At 57.1% G+C, this 21,419-nt stretch overlaps 1 protein-coding gene across 7 annotated transcripts in view; it reads right to left on the bottom strand.

Moving 5' to 3' along the window:
• The window catches only part of UBA7 (ubiquitin like modifier activating enzyme 7), a 45,305-nt gene that overhangs the window by 12,236 nt on the left and 11,650 nt on the right, over positions 1-21,419 (bottom strand). For 4 of the 7 annotated variants that reach the window (XM_048856508.2, XM_048856510.2, XM_075130648.1 and 1 more), the window contains 10 exons: positions 11,968-12,102; positions 11,580-11,738; positions 8,615-8,722; positions 7,864-7,944; positions 7,598-7,753; positions 6,374-6,539; positions 5,722-5,918; positions 4,785-4,849; positions 4,185-4,359; positions 1,648-1,722 (listed from right to left, as the gene is read on the bottom strand). In XM_048856508.2, the coding sequence (XP_048712465.2) occupies positions 1,648-1,722; positions 4,185-4,359; positions 4,785-4,849; positions 5,722-5,918; positions 6,374-6,539; positions 7,598-7,753; positions 7,864-7,944; positions 8,615-8,722; positions 11,580-11,738; positions 11,968-12,102 (1,317 nt within the window). The remainder of the gene's footprint in view (positions 1-1,647; positions 1,723-4,184; positions 4,360-4,784; positions 4,850-5,721; positions 5,919-6,373; positions 6,540-7,597; positions 7,754-7,863; positions 7,945-8,614; positions 8,723-11,579; positions 11,739-11,967; positions 12,103-21,419) is intronic. The other 3 variants (XM_075130647.1, XM_075130649.1, XM_075130650.1) reach the window with 3 other exon arrangements.

Here is a 21,419-nt window from a genome sequence, read left to right as displayed (position 1 = left end):
TCACCTGCCCGTAACCTACACCGTCACACACCCATGCCCAGTGCCCTCGCCCACCCATCATCACCCGTCGCTGTCATCCGCTCACCCGCCTGTACCCTGCACTGTCACGCACGCCCACCCGCCCATGCCTGGCACCATCACCCACCCACCCATACTTTGCACCATCACCCGCCCCCATCCAGCACCCTTGCCCACCTGCCCATCTGTGCTCTGCACTGTCACACATGCCCAGCACCATCGCCCTGTGCCATCATCCATCCGCCTGCCTGTACCCTGCACTGTCATCCGCCTATACCCGGCATACTCTGTGACGGCGTAGGGAGTATTAACTGGGTAATACTGCATGGGAGTTTTACTAGTTTACTGTCTTCTGCTAACACAGGGTGTGCCTCCGTTTCCCTGGGGTATTGCACCAATACTAGAAATAAGGGTGTGACTTCACTGAGGGATGATACTTGAACGCCAGTATGCAGAAGATGGCGGCTGCCCTTTGTAACCTGAGCCCAGGAGGGGGTTGAGGCCAGGTGACTCCTTCTGCCTGGGAAACTGGACAAAGGCTGGAGGAGGGACCGAGGGTGTGGCTGGGTGAGGCATCAGGAAGGGGTGTCAGTTTTGGAGCTGGCTGAGGAGATGGCGGGAGGCCCAGAACCTTGGTCTGGGCTCCCCACCCCCAAAGATGGAGCTGCCTGAGGGGTCCCGTTTTCTGTACCTACAAGCTCTGTTTTAGACTGTGTTCCTGTCATCTAATAAACCTGCTGTTTTACTGGCTGGCTGAGAGTCACGGTGGATTGCAAGAAGTGGGGGTGCAGGGCCCTGACTCCCCCACACTCCGTGACACCATCTCACGCCCATGCCTGGCGTCCTCGTCCACCCGCCTGCACTGTGCACCGTCACATGTGCCTGGCACCATTGCCCTGTCCCATCATCCACCCACCTACCTGTACCCTGCACCATCACCCACCCATGCCCTGCACCCATCGCCCACCCACTGCCTGTACCTTGTACTGTCCCATGCCCAGCGCCCTCGCCCACCCACCCATACCGTGCACTCTCACCCACCCACACCCGACACCATCGCCCACGCACTATTGCCCTGCGCCATAATCCACCCCACCACCTGTACCATGCACTGTCACCCGTGCTCACCTGCCCATGCCCGGGGCCATCGCCCACCCATCATCACCCAGTGCCATCATCCACCCACCTGCCTGTACCCTGCACTGTCACCCATCCACCCCCGGCGCCATCGGCCGCCCATCATCGCCCTGCGCCATCATCCACCCGCCTGCCTGTACCCTGCATCATTACCCACGTCCAACCACCCACGCCTGCTGCCCTCGCCCACCCGCTCACACCTGGTGCCATCGCCCGACCACACCCACCCACCTGCCCCCGGGCCCCACAGCTCCTGCCCCAAGCATAGATCCTGCCCCTCACAGTCTCACCCCCAACATGAGCCCCGCCCCTAACACAGGTCCCTCCCCATGGGCCTCTGTCACCATAACCCAAACTCTCACACAGGCACCCCCCGACAGGGGCCACGCCTCATCCACTAGCCCCAGCACAGAGCTCCCCCCAGCATGGGTCCTGGCTCCACCACTGGCCCCACCCCCCACCCGCAGGCACCCTTGACTGCTCCCCACTTACATTGTCGCAGTCAAACTCCAGGGGCCGGGGGCATCTCTTGGGCGCTGCCCAGAAGGGGACCCCAGGGCTGGTCTCCTGGGGACAGGGGAAGCCAGGAGTCAGGCCAGGGCCAGGGAGGGGCCCAGCCAATGGAGGCTCCCCTCCCTGTGTGCAACTCCAGGGCAGGTCACAAAGACCAGGGGGCTGAGGCTCCATTGTGGGATGTGCAGCAGGGACTTGCAGGCCCAAGGGGCCCTGCAGAAGGGTGGGCTGACGGTGTGGGGGGGGCCGGGAGACAAGGGCCAAAGGGTTAGGAGGGTGTCAAGAGGTGGATGGATAGAGGCCCGGGGGCAGTGAGAGCCCAGGAGTTTTTTGACCCTTTTGACCTTTTGACCCAGTCCCTCATGACATTCTCATAAGCAAACTAGGAGAATGTGGTCTAGATCAGGGGTGAGAAAACTTTTTGACCTGAGGTCCACATCTGGGTGGGGAAATTGCATGCAGGGCCAAGAATGTAGGGCTGGGGCAGGGGGTTGGGATGCAGGAGGGGTGCGGAAGGGGGCTCAAGGTGGGGGGTTAGAGTGCGGGGTGCAGGAGGGGTTCAGGGTGCAGACTCCGGCCCGGTGCCGCTTACCTTGAGCAGCTCCGGGGTGGCAGCGGCGCGCAGAGGGGCTAAGACAGGCTCCCTGCCTGCCCTGGCCCCGTGCTGCTCCTGGAAGCGGCCAGCGCCATGTCCCTGCGGCCCCTGGGGGAGGCAGGGCAGAGGGCTCCGCATGCTGCCCTCGCCTGCGAGCCGGATCCAAAGCCCTGGTGGGCCAGATGCGGCCTACGGGCCGTAGTTTGCCCACCCTTGGTCTAGATGAAACTACTATAATGTGGGTGCACAATTGGCTGAAAAGCCATTCTCAAAGAGTAGTTATACTGGGAGGGTGCATCTAGTGGGGTCCTGCAAGGGTCAGTCCTGCAGCTGGTACTATTCAATGTTTTCATTAATAACGGATAATGGAGTTGTGACGTTATTAATATGAACTTGGACCGTATAGATCATTGTTGCCACCACTGTTATATATTTGCAGCAAATATTGTACAAAGATTGTCATGTAAGGTGACTATGGAAAGGTTATAATTTGCTGGGGATAATTATGCTATCTGAATGTGTGTATCATTTTTGTAGCTGAATTTATGAATATTGGCTATGTACTTGTATATCAATGTGTTTTGATTCTAAGTAGCCTCAGTGAAGCATTTAGTCAGCTTCTTGAGAAAGGACTGTTCCCAGTAAGTGCCCAATCAAGAAACACTTAACTGACAATGGACTTTGGGAGACGCCAATCCACATCTGAGCTTTCCTGGGACCTTTCAAACTAACATGTAAACAATGGCCTTGGCCTGCAAACTGAGTCATGCAAGGACATGTGACTTGCCCATGTGATTCCAGACTCCATCTCGCTACTGTGATTTTCCACAGTCAGAACAAAGGGGAGCCCTTCCATGGGAAGAGACTATAAAAGGAAGCTGCACCTCCTCCATCTTGTCTTTAATCCTGCTTCTGACCTTTGGAGGGACTTTGCTACAAACTGAAGCTCTGAACAAAGGACTGAATGACCCATTTTAGCTGTGGATGTACTCCAGAGACTTGCTTTGAACCTGCAGCTTATTCCATCACTGCTACAAGCATGAACCAAGATCTTTGCCATTACTGTATGTAATTGATTCCATTTAACCAATTCTAGCTCTCATCTATATCTTTTTCCTTTTATGAATAAACCTTTTGATTTTAGATTCTAAAGGATTGGCAACAGTGTGATTTGTGGGTAAGATCTGATTTATATATTGACCTGGATCTGGGGTTTGGTCCTTTAGGCTCGAGAGAACCTTTTTTCTTGTACTGGGGTATTGGTTTTCATAACCATTCGTCCCCATAATGAGTGGCACTGGTGGTGATACTGGAAAACTGGAGTGTCTAAGGGAATTGCTTGTATGACTTATGGTTAGCCAGTGGGGTAAAACCAAAGTCTTCTCTGTCTGTCTGGCTTGGTTTGCCTTAGAAGTGGAGAAACACCAGCTTTGGGCTGTAACTGCCCTGCTATAAGCAATTTGTCCTGAATTAGCAGCCGTGTTAGTCTGTATTTGCAAAAAGAAAAGGAGTACTTGTGGCACCTTAGAGACTGCATCTGATGAAGTGAGCTGTAGCTCACAAAAGCTTATGCCCAAATAAATTTGTTAGTCTCTAAGGTGCCACAAGTACTCCTTTTCTTTTTGTCCTGAATTGATACTCTCAGAAGTGTCCCACCAAAGGTAGCATCGTTACAGGGGGATGGGAGCCCATGGGCACTGAGCCAGGGGAGGATGGGAACCTGCGGCACTGAGCTCGGGGGATCGGAGCCAGGAATATTTAGCTGGGAGGATTGGAGCCCAAGGCATTGTGCCGTGGGGATGGGAACCCAGAGTACTGAGGCTGGGGGGATGGGAGCCTGGGGCACCAAGCCAGGGGGATCAGAGACCACGGATACTGAACCAGGGGGATCAGAGCCCGGGGTGTCCACAGTGCTGCTCACGTGGCTGGGCGGGAAAGCATGCAGCAGGTTTAGGATGGCGTGGCGATAGAGGCTCTCCCAGTGCTGCCTGGCCCAGCACACACAGTCCTGCCAGCTGCGCGGCTTCTCCTGCAGGCTGCTTCGCAACCCCTCCAGATCCTGCGTCGTCCACTGTCCCTCCAGGAAGGCTGGGTCCCTGTGGGTACAGGGCAGTGTCAGGCCGAGCCCCCCCCCCACACACACACATTGCACAGCACAGTGCCAGAGCCAGGGCCCGGGTGGGGGGAGGGTCACCCACCCAGAGAGAACCCAAACATCTTGGGCCCTTCCAGGTTGGCCCCTGAGCCCTGGTACATGTGAGCCACTGGGCCACGGAGACCACAGACAGGCCCCAATGTCAGATCCCCCCTCTGGCCCCCCAAATCCTCAGTGAACCCCTCAACTGCCCAATCCCTGCCCCCCAGAATCCCCCTCAGCCGCCCCACCCCCCAGAGGCACCCTCAGCTGCCCAACCCCTGCCCCACAGCTCCCTCCTCAGCCCCCCAACCCCCACAGCTCCCTTTAGCCACCAAACCTCCATCCCCCAGAGCCACTCTACAGCCCCCTCCAGCCCACACTCACTCCAGGTATTTGTTGACATTCTCCGCAGGCACCTTGAAGAGCCCATCAAACTCATCCCGGGCCCACTGTGTGAGAGGGGGTGAGTTACACACAGGCTGGGGTCGCCCCACTCCCACCCAATCCCATCAGGGCGTGGGCAGGACCCCCGTGCTGCCTCCTGGCACGGCCCATGCTGAGGGCCATATGCTCTGGCTGCTGGGCCCTCAGAGCCCCAGCTGTGGGACGGGAGCAGGGGCAGGTGGCCAGGGCAGGGGTTTCTAGCAGGGGGCCAGGCGACAGCCCCTGCAGCCCCCCAGGCCTAGTGCCAGGCCCCGAGACAGGGAGCTGGGCAGGGCCTGGGTCATGTGCACGGTGTGTGCAGGGTGCGGGGGCTGCAAGTCCAAGGGGCTGTGTCGGCGTGGGGCAGCATGTGGGTAGGAGGGGCAATGTGAGGGCTGGGAAGCAGGAAGGTCTGGCCAGCAGACCCCTGACAGCCCCTTCCTCTGCCAAATAAGCAGGCCAGAGGCCCAGCAAGGGGCTGGGAACGACAGTGCCCGGAGAGCCACCTTGCAGGTCAGAGTGCTCCCCTGTCCCCCAGCCTGGCCCCAGGCACAGTCACCCCTGCCCTCGCTGGGCCCTGGATGGCCTGGGCCTGCATCGGAGCCCCTAGCCTGGCCACTGGCTCCTGGACTTCGCAATAGGGCGGGAATCTGCTGGGCAGCTGGGGTCGGGAAAGGCACTGGCTGGGGTCAGGGCACAGATTGGAGGGGGTTCAGGTCTGGGGCAGGGAGGAAGGGCTGGGCCTAACCTCAGGATGCAGGGAGGGGCCAGGCCCAGGCCAGGGTTGGGGAGAGCCCAATCTCTGGACAGGAGTGGGCCAGCCTGGGAGTGGGGAGGGGCCAGGAAGAGGCTCGGGGCGGAGAGAGCCCAGGTTCCAGACGCGGGGCGGGATGGCCACCTGTAGGGTGTGTTCGATGGTGCTGGGGAAGTGGCGCAGGGTGCACAGGGGCACAGCCGACTCCGTGAGGTCCACGTAGCTCCCGAACGGCTGTGTCAGATAGGGCACGATGACCTGCACGTGGCCCTTGGTGCCCTCAGTGCCCGAGTCCAGCAGGGGCTTGAGGTAGCGGATGCAGCGGCCGTCCACATAGGCCCCTATGGGAAAAGAGTGGCCGATCAGGGAGATGTCCCACTTCTGCCCCTCCCCCTGTCCAGGTAGCCTCTGGAGCAGCTAGAGAGCAGAGCCCTGGGGTGCATTCTGCTAGCCCCCCGGGAGGCACTGCCTTCTGGATGAGATCTCAGGAAGCTCCGCCCAGCAGAGATCCCCAGGAGATGCCCCAGCCAAGGGAGGCAGAGCAGAGACTGAGCCAAGGCTAGAGAAGGAAGCAGCAGCCTCTTCTCAGTGCCTGTCCCAGGCCAGTCTCTGTACCACGCGGGGCCTGTGGCGATGTGGGTGGGTGTGACAGAGGTGTGGGAATGTGGCAGTGGGCGTGGGGACACAGGCATGTGGCATGGCGGGGTGTGGGGCAAGGGCAGTGGCAGTATGTGGCGGGGGGCTTGGCCCCGGGCGCTCAGGGCCAGGCTGCCTGTGGCAGTGTCCGGGCACTCACGGGCCTGCATGCTGTCCAGAGCATTGGCCACGCCATCCAGGGCCGTGAAGAAGTCGTCCCCGTAGAGTGTCTCCGTGTCGGGCCCCACATGGTGTGGCTGGGCTGTCACCCTGGTCATGGGGTTCATGCGCCGTACAGCTGCCGCCGCCGTCTCCGATTTCAGCTTCTGCAAGGGCCATGGGAGCCATGAGCAGAGGGGAGACCAGGAAGCCTCACCCCCAACAGTGCTGCACCTCCCAGGGAGACCCCAGCCCAGGTGCTGGGCCAGGCTGGGCTGCTCCCTTGTTCTTTGCCAGCTCCACAGACCCCTTCTGGGCCCAGAGCCAGTGGCAGTGAGGATAACAGACCAGGCTGTGGAAAGTCAGTGCCCCTGGCTGGTGCTCGACCCCTCACCAGGGACCCCTTGGGCCCAGGCAGGGGGCAAAGGGCAAGAGTCAGAGCCAGGCAGGAGGCTGCACTCCCTCTCCCCTTCCCTCAGACCCACCCATCCTCATCCCTCACGCAGAACCGCCCAGGTAGGGGCTTAGGGTCAGGAGTGCAGAGCGCTGGCAGAGCTGTGGGGAGCCCAGGGCCGGGGCAGCAGGGGGCTGCTGGTCGGAAGTGAGGGGCACTGGCAGAGCTGGGGGGAGCCCAGGGCTGGGGTAGCAGGGGCTCCGGGTCAGGAGTGAGGGGTGTCAAGGGCTAGGGTTTCCAACCATCCCGGTTTCAAAGGGAGTCTCCTGGAATCGGGCTCAGTCTCCTGGAGGCTACTGAAGCCAAACTGGGAGATTTTAAGTGCTAAAAATCTGGCACCACAGCAGGGCGAAGGCAGGCTCCCTGCCTGCCCTGGCTCCGCACCGTTCCCGGAAGTGGTCGGCATGTCCCTGGGGTGGGGGCAGGGGGTCTTCATGCGCTGCCCCTGCCGCAAGAGCTGACTCTGCAGCTCCCGCTGGCTGGAGTTTGCACCCCGCATCCCTTCCTGCCCAGGCTCACCCCAGAGCCCCCTCCCACACTCCGAACCCCTCAGCCCCAGCCCAGAGCCCACACACCCCCTTGCACCCCACCCCCCTGTCCCAGCCTGGTGAACATGAGTGAGGGTGGGGGACAGCGAGCAACATGTAGTGAGTGGCCCGGAACTTCGGAGAAGGGGTGGGGCGGGGCTTCAGGGAAAGGGGCGGGGCAGGGCTTTTGGATTTGTGTGATTAGACCATAGTCAAGGCCTTGCCCGGCCCTCGCCCCACTCACACCCACATCCCGTGGGCGGAAGAGCAGCTGCCGGCTGAGGTTGGAGCGCTCGATGGTGTCCATGTCCGTCACAGTGATGCTCCCGCCCTTGCCAGCCGCCAGCCCAATCATTGCAAAGTTCTTCAGCAGCTCACAGCCAATAGCTCCGGCTCCCACCTAGGGGGAGGAGGTGGGGTCAGCATGGTCCTGCCCTGAGCGCCCTGCCTCACCCACTCTGCCCCCTAGCCCTCTGCCCCACCTCCTGGCCCCTCTCCCGACCTGCTCACCACAAAGTATTTCTGCCGGCCCAGCCTCTCCTGGAAGTCAGCCCCGAACACAGCGATCTGCCCATCATAGCGGCTGCCACGCTGTTAGAGCAGAGGGACAGATTGACATCAGCTCCCTCAGAGCACCCCTCCCCCAACCAGCTTCCCACACAGTGCCCCTCCCCCAGCAGGCTCCCCACACTGACCCCATTAACCAGGGCCCACCCTGCTCCTCCCCCAGCCGGCTCCACTCATAGGGTTGCCAACTTTCTGATTGCAGAAAACCAAATACCCTTGCCCTGCCCTGAGGCCCCACCTCTGCCCTGTAACTTCTCTGAGGCCCTGCCCTCACTCACTCCATCTCCCACTCACTCCATCACTCGCTGTCCCCCACCCTTGCTCACTTGCTCATTTTCCCCAGGCTGGGGAAGGGGGTTGTGGTGCAGGAGGGGGTTAGGGCTCCAGCTGTGGGTGTGGGCTCTGAGGTGGGACCAAGGATGAGGGGTTTGGGGTGCAGGAGGGGGCTCCAGGCTGCGGCCGAGGGATTTGGAGTGTGGGAGGAGGCTCAGGTGCAGAGGGTTGGGGTGTGGGAGGGGGGTGCCAACTGGACTTTTAGTGACCCGCTAGGGTCCCTTTTCGACTGGGCGTTCCAGTCAAAAACTGGACACCTAGGAACCCTATCCCTGCACAGGGCTGGGTGAGGGGCCCGGCCCCAGAGCCAGTGGCTCTCAGGCTGTGTCCATCAGTGGGCGGCAGTGGGCACAGCACTCACCGGGGCACAGGACTCCTCCGTCAGCAGCGTAGTGCCCTGCTTGGGCAGGCACTCCAGTGCATCGAAGTAAAGCCATTGCTCCAGCGGCAAGAACTTCCCTGAGGCAGCCTGGGCACAGCGAGACAGGCAACATCAGTTCTCCTGGGACCCCAAGTGCCTGGCCAGTGCCCGCCTGTAGCGCAGGGCTAGCTGCGCTGGGTAGCAGAGCAGCTAGCAGCACCATGGGCTGGCTGCCACAGGAGGACCCAGCACACTGTGCCAGGCCCAGCGGTGTCAACAGGTGCCTAGCAGAGCAGAGCTGCCTGGCATGGGAACAGGCACCTGGGCACCCCCAGACCTTCCTATCCCATCCTGCTGCGAGGGACTGCACCCCCAGACCCCTGACCCCACTGCAATGGCACTGCGGCGGGTAATGCCACCTGCTGGCCATTTGTGCAGATGTAGCTCAGAGACAACAGGATCAGGATCCTGGGTCCCACCCAGGCCTGCCACTGGCTCCCTGTGAGCACGCAGGCCAGTCCCCAAGATAAGGGAGTCAGGGACCCTGCCCAGCCGCAGCACTACACACACGTGAGCCCTGCTTGTCACATCCCAGCAACCTACTTTGAAGCAACTAGCTCCTCTTCACTAGGGCACCTGCACTGGGACAGCCAGAGGCTACGGGTTAGGAGTGAGGGGTACTAGCAGAGCTGGGGGGAACCAAGGGCTGGACTAGCAGGGGCTGCGAGTTGGGAGTGAGGGGCACTGGTAAAGCTGGGGAGGAGCCCAGGGCTGGGCGAGCAGGAGGCTGTGGGGCGGGACTGAGGGGCACCAGCAGACCGGGAGGCCCAGGGCTGGGCTAGCAGGGGCTGCAGATCGTGAGTGAGGGGCATCGGCAGAGCTGGGGGGAGCCCAGGGCTGGGCTAGCAGGGGGCTGTGGGTCAGCAGTGACGGGCACCAGCAGAGCTGGGCTGATCCCAGAACGGGGCTAGTAGGGGGTTGTGGGGCGGGAGTGTGATGAAGTGGGGATTTTCCCTCGTTATGTTGTACGTGAGTCTTACTGTTGAGCCTATGTCAGCTTTACTGTTTTGCAGGGACTTGCTGCAGGAAGCACACAGTGTGGAAGGGGAGGCTGAATGCTCCGAGGTCAGACACAGGAAGGTCGAAGTTGTGTAAGCTTCTTGCCCTGGAGACAGTACGCTCAGAGAGGAGGCATGCTCCCCTGGAGTCCTGACTGGCTTCGTATGGAGTAGTTCCAGAGCATTGTCCGGTGACTCCGTCAGAGAGTGAGGGGCATGGGCGGATCTGGGAGGAGCCCAGAGCTGGGCTAGCTGGGGGCTGTGGGTCAGGAGTCAGGGGCACTGGCAGAGCTGGGGGGAGCCCACAACTGTGCTAGCAGGGGCTGTGGGGCGGGAGTGAGAGGCACTGGTAGAGCTGAGGGGAGCCCAGTGCTGGGCTAGCAGGGGGCTGTCAGGCAGGAGTGAGGGGCGTTGCAGATGTAAGGGAACTGTTAGCCCCTTACTAAAACTGAGTGAGGTTTTTTGGTTGCTAGCTCCCAATACCAAAAGGAAGGGGAAGGGTCGATGGGAAATCAGGACCCTGAGACTGACAGTCCCCAGGGGCAATGGGGAGAAGCCAATGCTCCGGGTTAGCCTGATTGACAGGGCGGGCAGGCTAATGAGGGAGTCAGGAGTGCAGAGGGTCCCATCCTCCAGGTGAACTGGGGATGCGTGAAACAGAGTGGGGCTGAGCTAAGGAGAGAGCCGGGGACCAGGCTGAGCTGGGAGCAGAGCCGCGCCAGCCAAAGCCAGAGGGGCCAGAGGAGCAGCCCAGGGGGCTGGAGGCAGAGCAGCAGCAGTGTTGGGGCTGAAGCTCGGGCTGTTCGGAGCAGCATGCAGGGAGAAGCTGGAGAGAGTGAAGGTGGGTGGGACCCTGGGCAGAAGACCCAGTGCAGGGAAGAGCTGGGAGGGGGATCATAACCCCAACAGGGGGCTGAGGCTGGGAAGAAGGGTCCTGCAACCTAGAGCCTGAGGGCGTGTGGCAACTGCCAGAGCAAGTGTCCAACCCACAGCATCCCTGCAACACAGCCAGGGCCTGGGCAGGAGCCCTGGGCCATATGAGGAACAGATTGTGAACTTCCCTTACTCTCCAGAGATGGCTGGTTGTGGTGGCCCCATGCCACAGAGCAGGGTGACAGGTTTTCCTTTCACCTTTCCTGTTTTTTCCTTATTTTTTAATTGATTGCTGTTTATTAAATTGTATTTGCTTTGAACTGTATATAATGATCAGTGGGTCAGGGAACCATCCAGTGCAGAGAGAGCACCTCGGAGTGGGGACACCCTAGCCCCTACCCGAAGTGACCACAACAAGGTTGGGGGTCGAGTCCCCCAGGAATCCTGGGCCCAGCTTTGATGGGGTTATAAGGACTCTGCCACACATGAGAGTAGAAGGGGTGTTCTCAAGGTCAGGCAGGCCTCTGGGTAAAGGGAGTGGGAGGGAGGACCCATTCCACCGGGATAGTGTATAAGCCAGGAAAGTTCCCCACAATAGTAGGATCAATCCCCCGCTTACACATAGCTGAGGGAGACCAGGACTGGGGTAGAAGGTGGCTGCCAGGGAGCCAGCTCCTCCCAGACATTAGTTCCAGCCTAACCCAGCCTCCTCCTGCCCCAGCTGCGCCCCCCACCCCCCAGGAGACCCATTCTAGGGCACCCCTTGAATTCGCCCACAAAGGTGGGCTGCAGCTTGACAGTTTGGCTTGGATTGGGGCGCCACCTGGTGGCTATGTCAGGAACCCAGTGATTCTGGTCCACACTGGCATATGATAGCACCCAAGGGCATCAGGCACAAGGTCTGAGTGGCTGGAAACCCCCCTCTCAACCCTCCCCCACTTCCCAGACACCTGCTGTGGCTCTGCCCCTCCCAAGCCAGCAGCCGGGCCTCAGGCTCGCCCTGTCCTCCACCTCCCCCCAGCCTGGCCACGCACCTTCAGCACCTCCTGGGCAGCCAGGCCTCCAAGGAGGGCAGCCATGGGGCTCAGCTCCCCTGCGCTCACGTGGGCAAACGTCCGCACCAGCCCCTCGTCTAGCAGTTCCTGGTGTGCGGTCAGGCCTCGTGCCAGCTCCAGCAGCCTCTCGGCATCCGCCTGCAGGGACGGGCACAGCTCAGGCGGGGGCGAGGCAGGACCCAGGCAGGGGCGGGGCACAGGCAGGGCACAGGTGCAAGTCGGGCCAGGGCTGGGGCAGGATGCAGTTGGGGGTGGGGCACAGGTGCAAGTTGGGCGCAGGCGGGGATGGGGTGCAGGTGGGGGCAGGATGCAGGCTGGGGGCACGAGGCTCAGAGGTGGCTGACCCCCAGGCAAGGACCCTCCTCACCTGGGCTCTGGGCCGGGGCAGCTGTCCCATCTCGGCAGCAAAGGCGTGCAGTGCCCGGAAGGCCAGGTGCAAGCTGCACCCTCGGTCGTCCATGGCTTTGATCTTCGGCTTGGCCAAGGCTGCGCTCAGAGGCTCCTGCTGGCAGAGATCGGAGTCTGGAGTGGCGCTGCCCAGGGAGCTGGGTACAGACTGGGATGCACCCCCCACAGAGCAAGGCAGCTGGGCACAGGCAGGGCTAGGCTACTCTGCCCCATGACAGGCTCTTGGCATGGTGCTGCCAGGCTCTGAGAGCCATGCCAGGGCCGGGACACATGCACTGCAGCAGGACATGGTGCCAGGCCCACACATCCATGCCCCGAAGAGCTGCTGGGCTGAGACCTGGCACAGAATGGTCCCCCCACCTCCCTGAGGGACCCCGGCTGCACATACGGGATGGGCCCAGCCGGGGGCTGTGTTACAAATGACTACCGTTCGAGCTACTGATGGGGGGCTCGTCTGCTGCCTCTGCCTTCTGCCAGGTGTGCGGGTGTGACTGGGCAAGGCCGATATGGCGTCAGAGCGCAGGGCGAGCATCCGGCAGAACTGACAGGTCTCAGTCTGTCTGTTTGTCTCTTGCCATCGCAGATTTGATCCTGGCCCATATAACCACTGTTCACTGCTTCGGAGTCATGTGGTGCGCCAGGAAAGGCTGGGGAATGCTAGGCAGGAAACTGGCCTTGGTCTTTACATAGCCCCCCCACCCCGCCCTATCACTGCTACACAAACTGGTCGAGTTTTCAAATTTGCTCTTCCACCCTTGGGGCCCATGTGCGCCCGCTTGCTGCTGAGCCTGCTCCCCACTGTGCCCACCGAGCCCATTGCCCACTGAGCCTGCTGTGCCCGCTCCCCACTGCGCCCACTGAGCCTGCTGTGCCCACTCCCCGCTGCACCCACTGAGCCCACTGCCCACTGCGCCAGCTGCCCATTGAGCCTGCTGTGCCCACAGAGCCCACTCCCCACTGAGCCAGCTGCCCACTGCACCCACTGCACCTTCTGTGCCCACTCCCCACTGAGCCTGCTGCCCACTGAGCCCACTCCCCACTGTGTCCGCTGAGCCAGCTGCCCACTGAGCCTGCTGAGCCCACTCCCCACTGCGTCCACTGAGCCTGCTATGCCCACTCCCTTCTGCACTCACTGAGCCCGCTGAGCCTGCTACGCCCGCTCCCTGCTATGCCCACTCCCTGCTGCACCCGCTGAGCCTGCTGCCCACAGAGACTGCTGTGCCTGCTCCCTGCTACGCCCACTACCTGCTGAGCCCGCTGCCCAGCGTCTCCTCAGGCCTCATCCTCCCTAGAGTTCTACTGCAGAACAGCCCCCGCGCCTCAGTTCCCCATGTTAACACCACAGCAATCCCAGTTTCTAGCCATGGGGAACAGGGCTGATTCCCAGAGGGCCTGGGGCACTGTCCACTCAGTGTCCCAGCACCCAGCCTTGGGAACACCCCACAGTGTACAGAGCCTGAGTTGGGCACCTAGGCTCTCTGTGCCAAGAATGAGAAGGCTCAGAGTGGGATTTCCAAATGCCAGTAGGCTGGGTGGGGTCTTCTCCCCCAGAATGGGGCATGCTAAGTCCCACCCCTCACAGAGTTCAGTGGCTAACTCCCCAGGGCAGGGAGACATTAGGCTCAGCCTGGTGATCCATGAACGGGGACTCCTCTGGAGTCAGGCGGCTCCATACACAGCAGTGGATGAGATCCACCTTGTAGCCCTGGGGTTAGTGCCCTATTCAAACCCTTCTGCTGGAGGGGGGTGGGGTGGGATCACCCCCACCCTGGGCCCGTGCTCTAGCTATTGGGCAAGAAGTTACAAGGTGGATGGTGCCCCATCTCCTCTCCTCCAGCCAGTGTCCGGTGGGGCCCTATCTAGCGCACAGCCTCTGAGCACACTGACCGGATCGGGCCCACATGCCCCATGAGCATTGCCCCCATCTGCCTGGTTAGCAAATTGTTTGGGTGTGTTAGTGGGACGCTGAAACCCAGACACTGGAACATGGCAGCAGTACGCCCATGCTGAGTGGAACCGGGGGCACCACGGGAGCATTGACCTGACAACGTGGCGCTGACTGAGCTCAGGTGCCTACAGCATTTGGTGGGAGTTTGGGGAACTGCAGCAGAGCCTAAAATTGGAACATCAGCACCAAGCCCTTTCCGAATCCAGCCCTAAGTCTCCATAAAGAGGAACAAAGAGGTTGAGAGAATTACAAACCAGTCAGCCTCACGTTGCTCCTTGGAGCAAATGAACAAACCAGCCCGTTGTGAGCACACCCAGGATGATCAGGGCTAAGACATCACCAGCAAGGATTGGTCAAGAACAAATCACGGCAAACCAGCCTTCCTGCTTCGTCGGGGTTCCTGGCCCAGTGGACAAGAGGGGAGCAGTAGAACTGATGTATCTTGACTTTAGTAAGACTTTTGACCCAGTCCCTCATGACATTCTCATTAGCAAACTAGGAGAATGTGGTCTAGATCAGGGGTGGGAAAACTTTTTGACCCGAGGTCCACATCTGGTGGGGAAATTGCATGCAGGGCCAAGAATGTAGGGCTGGGGCAGGGGGTTGGGATGCAGGAGGGGTGCGGAAGGGGGCTCAAGGTGGGGGGTTAGAGTGCGGGGTGCAGGAGGGGTTCAGGGTGCAGACTCCGGCCCGGTGCCGCTTACCTTGAGCAGCTCCGGGGTGGCAGCGGCGCGCAGAGGGGCTAAGACAGGCTCCCTGCCTGCCCTGGCCCCGTACTGCTCCTGGAAGCGGCCAGCGCCATGTCCCTGTGGCCCCTGGGGGAGGCAGGGCAGAGGGCTCCGCATGCTGCCCTCGCCTGCGAGCCGGATCCAAAGCCCTGGTGGGCCAGATGCGGCCTACGGGCCGTAGTTTGCCCACCCTTGGTCTAGATGAAACTACTATAATGTGGGTGCACAATTGGCTGAAAAGCCATTCTCAAAGAGTAGTTATACTGGGAGGGTGCATCTAGTGGGGTCCTGCAAGGGTCAGTCCTGCAGCTGGTACTATTCAATGTTTTCATTAATAACGGATAATGGAGTTGTGACGTTATTAATATGAACTTGGACCGTATAGATCATTGTTGCCACCACTGTTATATATTTGCAGCAAATATTGTACAAAGATTGTCATGTAAGGTGACTATGGAAAGGTCATAATTTGCTGGGGATAATTATGCTATCTGAATGTGTGTATCATTTTTGTAGTTGAATTTATGAATATTGGCTATGTACTTGTATATCAATGTGTTTTGATTTTAAGTAGCCTCAGTGAAGCATTTAGTCAGCTTCTTGAGAAAGGACTATTCCCAGTAAGTGCCCAATCAAGAAACACTTAACTGACAATGGACTTTGGGAGACGCCAATCCACTTCTGAGCTTTCCTGGGACCTTTCAAACTAACATGTAAACAATGGCGTTGGCCTGCAAACTGAGTCATGCAAGGACATGTGACTTGCCCATGTGACTCCAGACTCCATCTCCCTACTGTGATTTTCCTCAGTCAGAACAAAGGGGAGTCCTTCCGTGGGAAGAGACTATAAAAGGAAGCTGCACCTCCTCCATCTTGTCTTTAATCCTGCTTCTGACCTTTGGAGGGACTTTGCTACAAACTGAAGCTCTGAATAAAGGACTGAATGACCCATTTTAGCTGTGGATGTACTCCAGAGACTTGCTTTGAACCTGCAGCTTATTCCATCACTGCTACAAGCGTGAATCAAGAACTTTGCCATTACTATATGTAATTGATTCCATTTAACCAATTCTAGCTCTCATCTATATCTTTTTCCTTTTATGAATAAACCTTTTGATTTTAGATTCTAAAGGATTGGCAACAGTGTGATTTGTGGGTAAGATCTGATTTATATATTGACCTGGATCTGGGGTTTGGTCCTTTAGGATCGAGAGAACCTTTTTTCTTGTACTGGGGTATTGGTTTTCATAACTATTTGTCCCCATAATGAGTGGCACTGGTGGTGATACTGGGAAACTGGAGTGTCTAAGGGAATTGCTTGTATGACTTATGGTTAGCCAGTGGGGTAAAACCAAAGTCTTCTCTGTTTGGCTGGTTTGGTTTGCCTTGGTGTGCAAAAGAACCCCAGCCTTGGGCTGTAGCTGCCCTGCTCTAAGCAATTTGTCCTGAACTGGTACTTTCAGAAGTGTCCCATCAAGGGCAACATCATTACAGGCGTGGAGAGCGTGCTTATCAAAAGTGCAAATGACACTGAGCTGGGAGGGGTTCTAAATGCTTTGGAGGACAGGATTATAATTCAAAATGATCTGAACACACTGGAGTAATGGTCTGAAGTAAACAGGATTAAATTCAAAAAGGACAAATGGAAAGTACTCCATTTAGGAAGGAACAATCAGTTGCACATGTACAAAATGGGAAATGACTGCTGAGGAAGAAAAACTGCAGAAAGGAATCTGGGGGTCATAATGGATCACAAGCTAAATATGACTCAATAGTGTCACACTGTTGCAAAAAAAGCAAACATCATTCTGGGATCTATTAGGAGTGCTGTAAGCAAGACACAAGAAATAATTCTTCTGATCTACTCCACGCTGACTAAGCCTCAGCTGGAGCACTGTGTCCAGTTCTGGGTGCCACATTTCAGGAAAGATGAGGACAAACTGGAGAAGGCCAGAGAAGAGCAACAAAAATGATTAAAGATCTAGAAAACATGACCTATGAGGGAAGATTGACAAAAATGGAGTTTTTTTTAGTCTGGAAAAGAAGACTGAGGGGGGACATGATAACAGTTTTCAAGTACATAAAAGGTTGTTACAAAGAGGAGGGAGAAAAACTGTTCTTCTTAACCTCCGAGGGTAGGACAAGAAGCAATGGGTTTAAATTGCAGCAGGGGATGTTTAGGTTGGACATTTGGAAAAACTTCCTGTCAGGGTGTTTAAGCACTGGAATAAATTGCCCAGAGAGGTTGCGGAGTCTCCGTCACTGGAGACTTTTAAGAGCAGGTTGGACACACACCTGTCAGGGACGGTACAGGTAATATGTAGCAGGCAGCAGGACTAGATGACCTGAAAAGGTCCCTTCCAGACTGCATTTCCAGGAGTCTGAGTACTTGTGTGCACCCCACACAAGGCCTGGAGGAATAAAGCTGGCAAAGGAGCCAATCAGCTGCCCACGGAGAAGGAGCCAGGGAGCAGGGATTTCATTAGAGGAGGCTCTGCTGGGAAGGAGCAGGTTGGCCCATACAAGCAGGAAGTTGGCACCCGCGGGCGCTGCAGTCCCACCCTGGGAGGGGTGTTGGGGCTAGAGCAAGCAGCCTATTCCTGGGAGGAGGGTTCGGAGATGGTACAGCCAGGGGTAAAGGGTGGGGAGGGAAGAGAAACCAGATGCTGTAGGAGGGAGTCCAGGGAAGGAGCAAGGGCTGCAGGGAGCAGCCAGAGTTGCGAGGTATGGGGCCCCGAACTGGACCCTGGAATAGCAGGTGGGCCGGGTTCCCCTGCCAGCCCCTGCGGATGTGGCATCAGAAGACTGCCTGAGGCTGTTTGTGTGGAAGGGCTTTGGGTAACCCCAGAAGGGGAACCCTGTAGGGAGCCAGCCGGAGGCGAAAGGGGCTACAAGGTGAGCCAGGACAGGTGAAGACACTGCCAGAGGAGGGTGCGATGCCTGGCAGAGCTAATCCCCAAGAGGCCCTTGTGGAGGGGAAGCTGAAGGTGGCTGAAGGAGGGAGCCCAAGGAACCAGCTGGGCTGGACCTATGAAGACAGGGGCTGCTGGGGAAGGCCACAGTCCCCGCTGGGCAGCGGGAGGAGGGCTTGAAGGCTACAGGGCCAGGTAGCCCACAGTCCCTCCCCGGGGGGGGTCAGCAAACCCCAGAGAGGCGCAGGGCCAGGTGGCAGGAGAGGGCTCAAAGGGAACAGGCCTTGGCGGCTGAGCAGAGGGGCACTGAGTCAGAATCCAGAACAGAGAGTAGGCCCGAGGCCCTGCCAACCACTGAGGAGTGGCACTGGGGCAGTGAAAGGGAGCCTGCCAGGGAGGGAGATTGGTGCCTGGAAGGGAAAAGGGCTGTAGTGGCTTGGCCGGAGGCTGAGTCACCAAGAGGCAGCAGCAGCTTGGGGCGCCGCAGACCCGGCGACAGAGACAGAGGGAGGGAGGGCCTGCGACTGCGGGAAGAGGCTCCACCTGGCAAGCTATACCTCAGTGACCAGGGAGGGGCCAGTCCAGTGGAGCCCCCATCATGGGAACGAGACATTTTACCACGTTCAACATACTCACAGGCCTGATGATTAACAGTGGGTGGAGATGGACACCAACCTCCTAGGGCTGCCTGACTGACACTGGGCACTTCACCCCTGAACAAGAGCATCCACACAGGGGTTCGGGGCAGTGCATCCCCACGGCATGGCCTGGCTTCACACCTTTAGTGTCACACCTTAGAGACATACCCTCACTAAGACAAGCCTCAGTCAGTTCCTTTAGTTTCACAGGCTTTCCCTGGGATTCCATGGCACGCCCACAGCAGGCGCCACCCCTGCAGCTCCCATTGGCCACAGTTCCCGGTCAATGGGAGCTGTGGGGGCAGCGCTTGGGGTGGGGGCAGCGTGCGGAGCCCTCTGGCTTCTCCTACATGTAGGAGCCGGATGGGGGACATGCTGCTGCTTCTGGGAGCCACGCGGAGTGGTGCAAGCCCCCGACCCCACTCCCCAGCTGGAGCGCCGGAGTGGGGCAAGCCCCAGACCCTGCTGCCCGGTGGGAGCTTGAGGGCTAGATTAAAAAGTCTGGAGGGCTGGATGCGGCCCCCCGAGCCGTAGTTTACCCACCCTGCATTAGCATCTCCCTGTGAAGACCCAGTGCTCTACATGCCCCACTAACAGCTATACGGGTGAAACCAGACAATCTCTATGGAATGAACTCGCACAGGAAAAAGACAAAGGACAAAAACATGCCATCTGCCACCTGTGGGTGAACACTTCTCACACAGCGATCACTCCATGTCTGACCTCTCAGTCCTCAGCCACACAGGAAACCTGCACAACTCCTTCAAAAGATGAGCCTGGGAGCTTACGTTCATAACTTTGCTAGACACTAAAAATTGTGGTCTTAATAAAGACACTGGATTTATAGCTTATTACAACAATCCCCTCTCCCTTTGTGTCCTGTGACTACAGGGGTGTTATTGGGCCACTCTACATTAAATGGTTCCTTACAATATGTGTCACTACTTACGCTAAAACTATCTGTTCAGTCTTATATGTAGCCAGGACACTCTCAGTAGGTTTCCAGAGCTGAAGAAGAGCTCTGTGTGGCTTGAAAGCTTGTCTCTCTCCCCAGTGGAAGTTGGTCCAATCAAAGCTATTCTCTCACCCACCTCATGTCTCTAATATGCTGGGACTGACACAGCCACTGCAAACATAGTGGAGAGACAGCATTTTAGTTTCTCCAAAAGGCAGCCAATACAAAGGAGTAACAGCATAATTCACCTTAAAAATCCTTGCTTTCGGCAGTAGAGCAGTAAACTTGTCAGAATGATACTGAAATGTATCATAACACAATATGTAGCATATATAAATAGCTATTAAATTACAATATGCAAGGAAAAGTATAAACAATTCAGCAGAAAAATCAACATTTAGGTATGCAGCAAAATGAAATAACAAGAGTAAAGCGTTAGTGTGCATGCCAGTGTCTGCAGGACGGGGCTACTACTTATAGAAATAAGGATTTTAATCAGTTTTCAGTGAGGACGGGAGAGGGAACATATGTTCCTGGAAGTCCAAAATGGAATTGGATGTTATAGGAATTTATGCCCATTTTTGGTCTATGGTGTCTTTGCAAGAGGGAACAGAGAAAGTACAAAGTTAGTGCAACCGAAAGGCTCAGGAACAAAAAGGTAAAATACAAGCCCCCCAAACCGATGTATTTAGTTCATTTAATTCCATGACTTTCAGGTGTAAAACTTGTGATTTTTGAACACTCGTGGCTGCCGATCGCATACCTCTCTCCAGTAACAATGGCAGTAGCAATTTGCCTTTTCAGAAGGGCTTCATACAAGATAGTGTAATGCCCTTTGGGACAAATTTTTAAAAGGTAGGTAGGCAGCCAGTGGGATTTTCAAAAGCACCAAGATGCTCTTACCCTTTAAAGATCTGGCCTGGGGTGAATATTTGGGAGCCAAGTGCTACACACCCGCAGAGATGTGAAGAAGCCCCAGGGGGTTGGCTAGAGAAGCAAAGGAACAGTTGACAAGGCAATCCCCATTGGTGGATCAAAGGGAAGAGGTTTGACACCCAAGCAGGAAATCACCCAACATTGATGTCCTGAGCCCAAAGAATTAACGTGTGGATTAAAACAAAGGAGAAAAGGATGAAATTTAAAATTAAAACCTAATGTTGCCATACAGACAGGAAATGCTGTCCCAGAAACACCGTGAGCTGTAACTGCTGAAGGTTAACAGCTTGGCTTAACAGTGAAATCCTTGCTGATCTTAAACACAAAAAAGAAGCTTACAAGAAGTGGAAGACTGGACAAATGACCAGGGATGAGTATAAAAATATTGCTCGGGGATGCAGGAGTGATATCAGGAAGGCCAAATCACACCTGGAGTTGCAGCTAGCAAGAGATGTTAAGAGTAACAAGAAGGGTTTCTTCAGGTTTGTTAGCAACAAGAAGAAAGTCAAGGAAAGTGTGGGCCCCTTACTGAATGAGGGAGGCAACCTAGTGACAGAGGATGTGGAAAAAGCTAATGTACTCAATGCTTTTTTTGCCTCTGTCTTCACGAACAAGGTCAGCTCCCAGACTACTGCACTGGGCAGCACAGCATGGGGAGGAGGTGACCAGCCCTCTGTGGAGAAAGAAGTGGTTCAGGACTATTTAGAAATGCTGGACATGCACAAGTCCATGGGGCCAGATGCATTGCATCCGAGAGTGCTAAAGGAGTTGGCGGATGTGATTGCAGAGCCATTGGCCATGATCTTTGAAAACTCATGGCGATTGGGGGAAGTCCCAGACGACTGGAAAAAGGCTAATGTAGTGCCCATCTTTAAAAAAGGGAAGAAGGAGAATCCTGGGAACTACAGGCCAGTCAGCCTCACCTCAGTCCCTGGAAAAACCATGGAGCAGGTCCTCAAGGAATCAATTCTGAAGCACTTAGAGGAGAGGAAGTGATCAGGAACAGTCAGCATGGATTCACCAAGGGCCTGACTAATCTAATCGCCTTCTATGACGAGATAACTGGTTCTGTGGATGAAGGGAAAGCAGTGGAAGTGTTGTTCCTTGACTTTGGCAAGGCTTTTGACATGGTCTCCCACAGTATTCTTGCCAGCAAGTTAAAGAAGTATGGGCTGCATGAATGGACTATAAGGTGGATAGAAAGCTGGCTAGATTGTTGGGCTCAATGGGTAGTGATCAATGGCTCCACGTCTAGTTGGCAGCCGGTATGAAGTGGAGTGCCCCAAGGGTTGGT

This window comes from Caretta caretta, chromosome 7 (genome assembly GCF_965140235.1).
Source record: "Caretta caretta isolate rCarCar2 chromosome 7, rCarCar1.hap1, whole genome shotgun sequence".
NCBI classification, from domain to species: Eukaryota; Metazoa; Chordata; order Testudines; family Cheloniidae; genus Caretta; species Caretta caretta.
The sequence above is the reverse complement of the archived record's forward strand: the minus strand, read 5'-3'. Positions and strand labels throughout refer to the sequence as shown.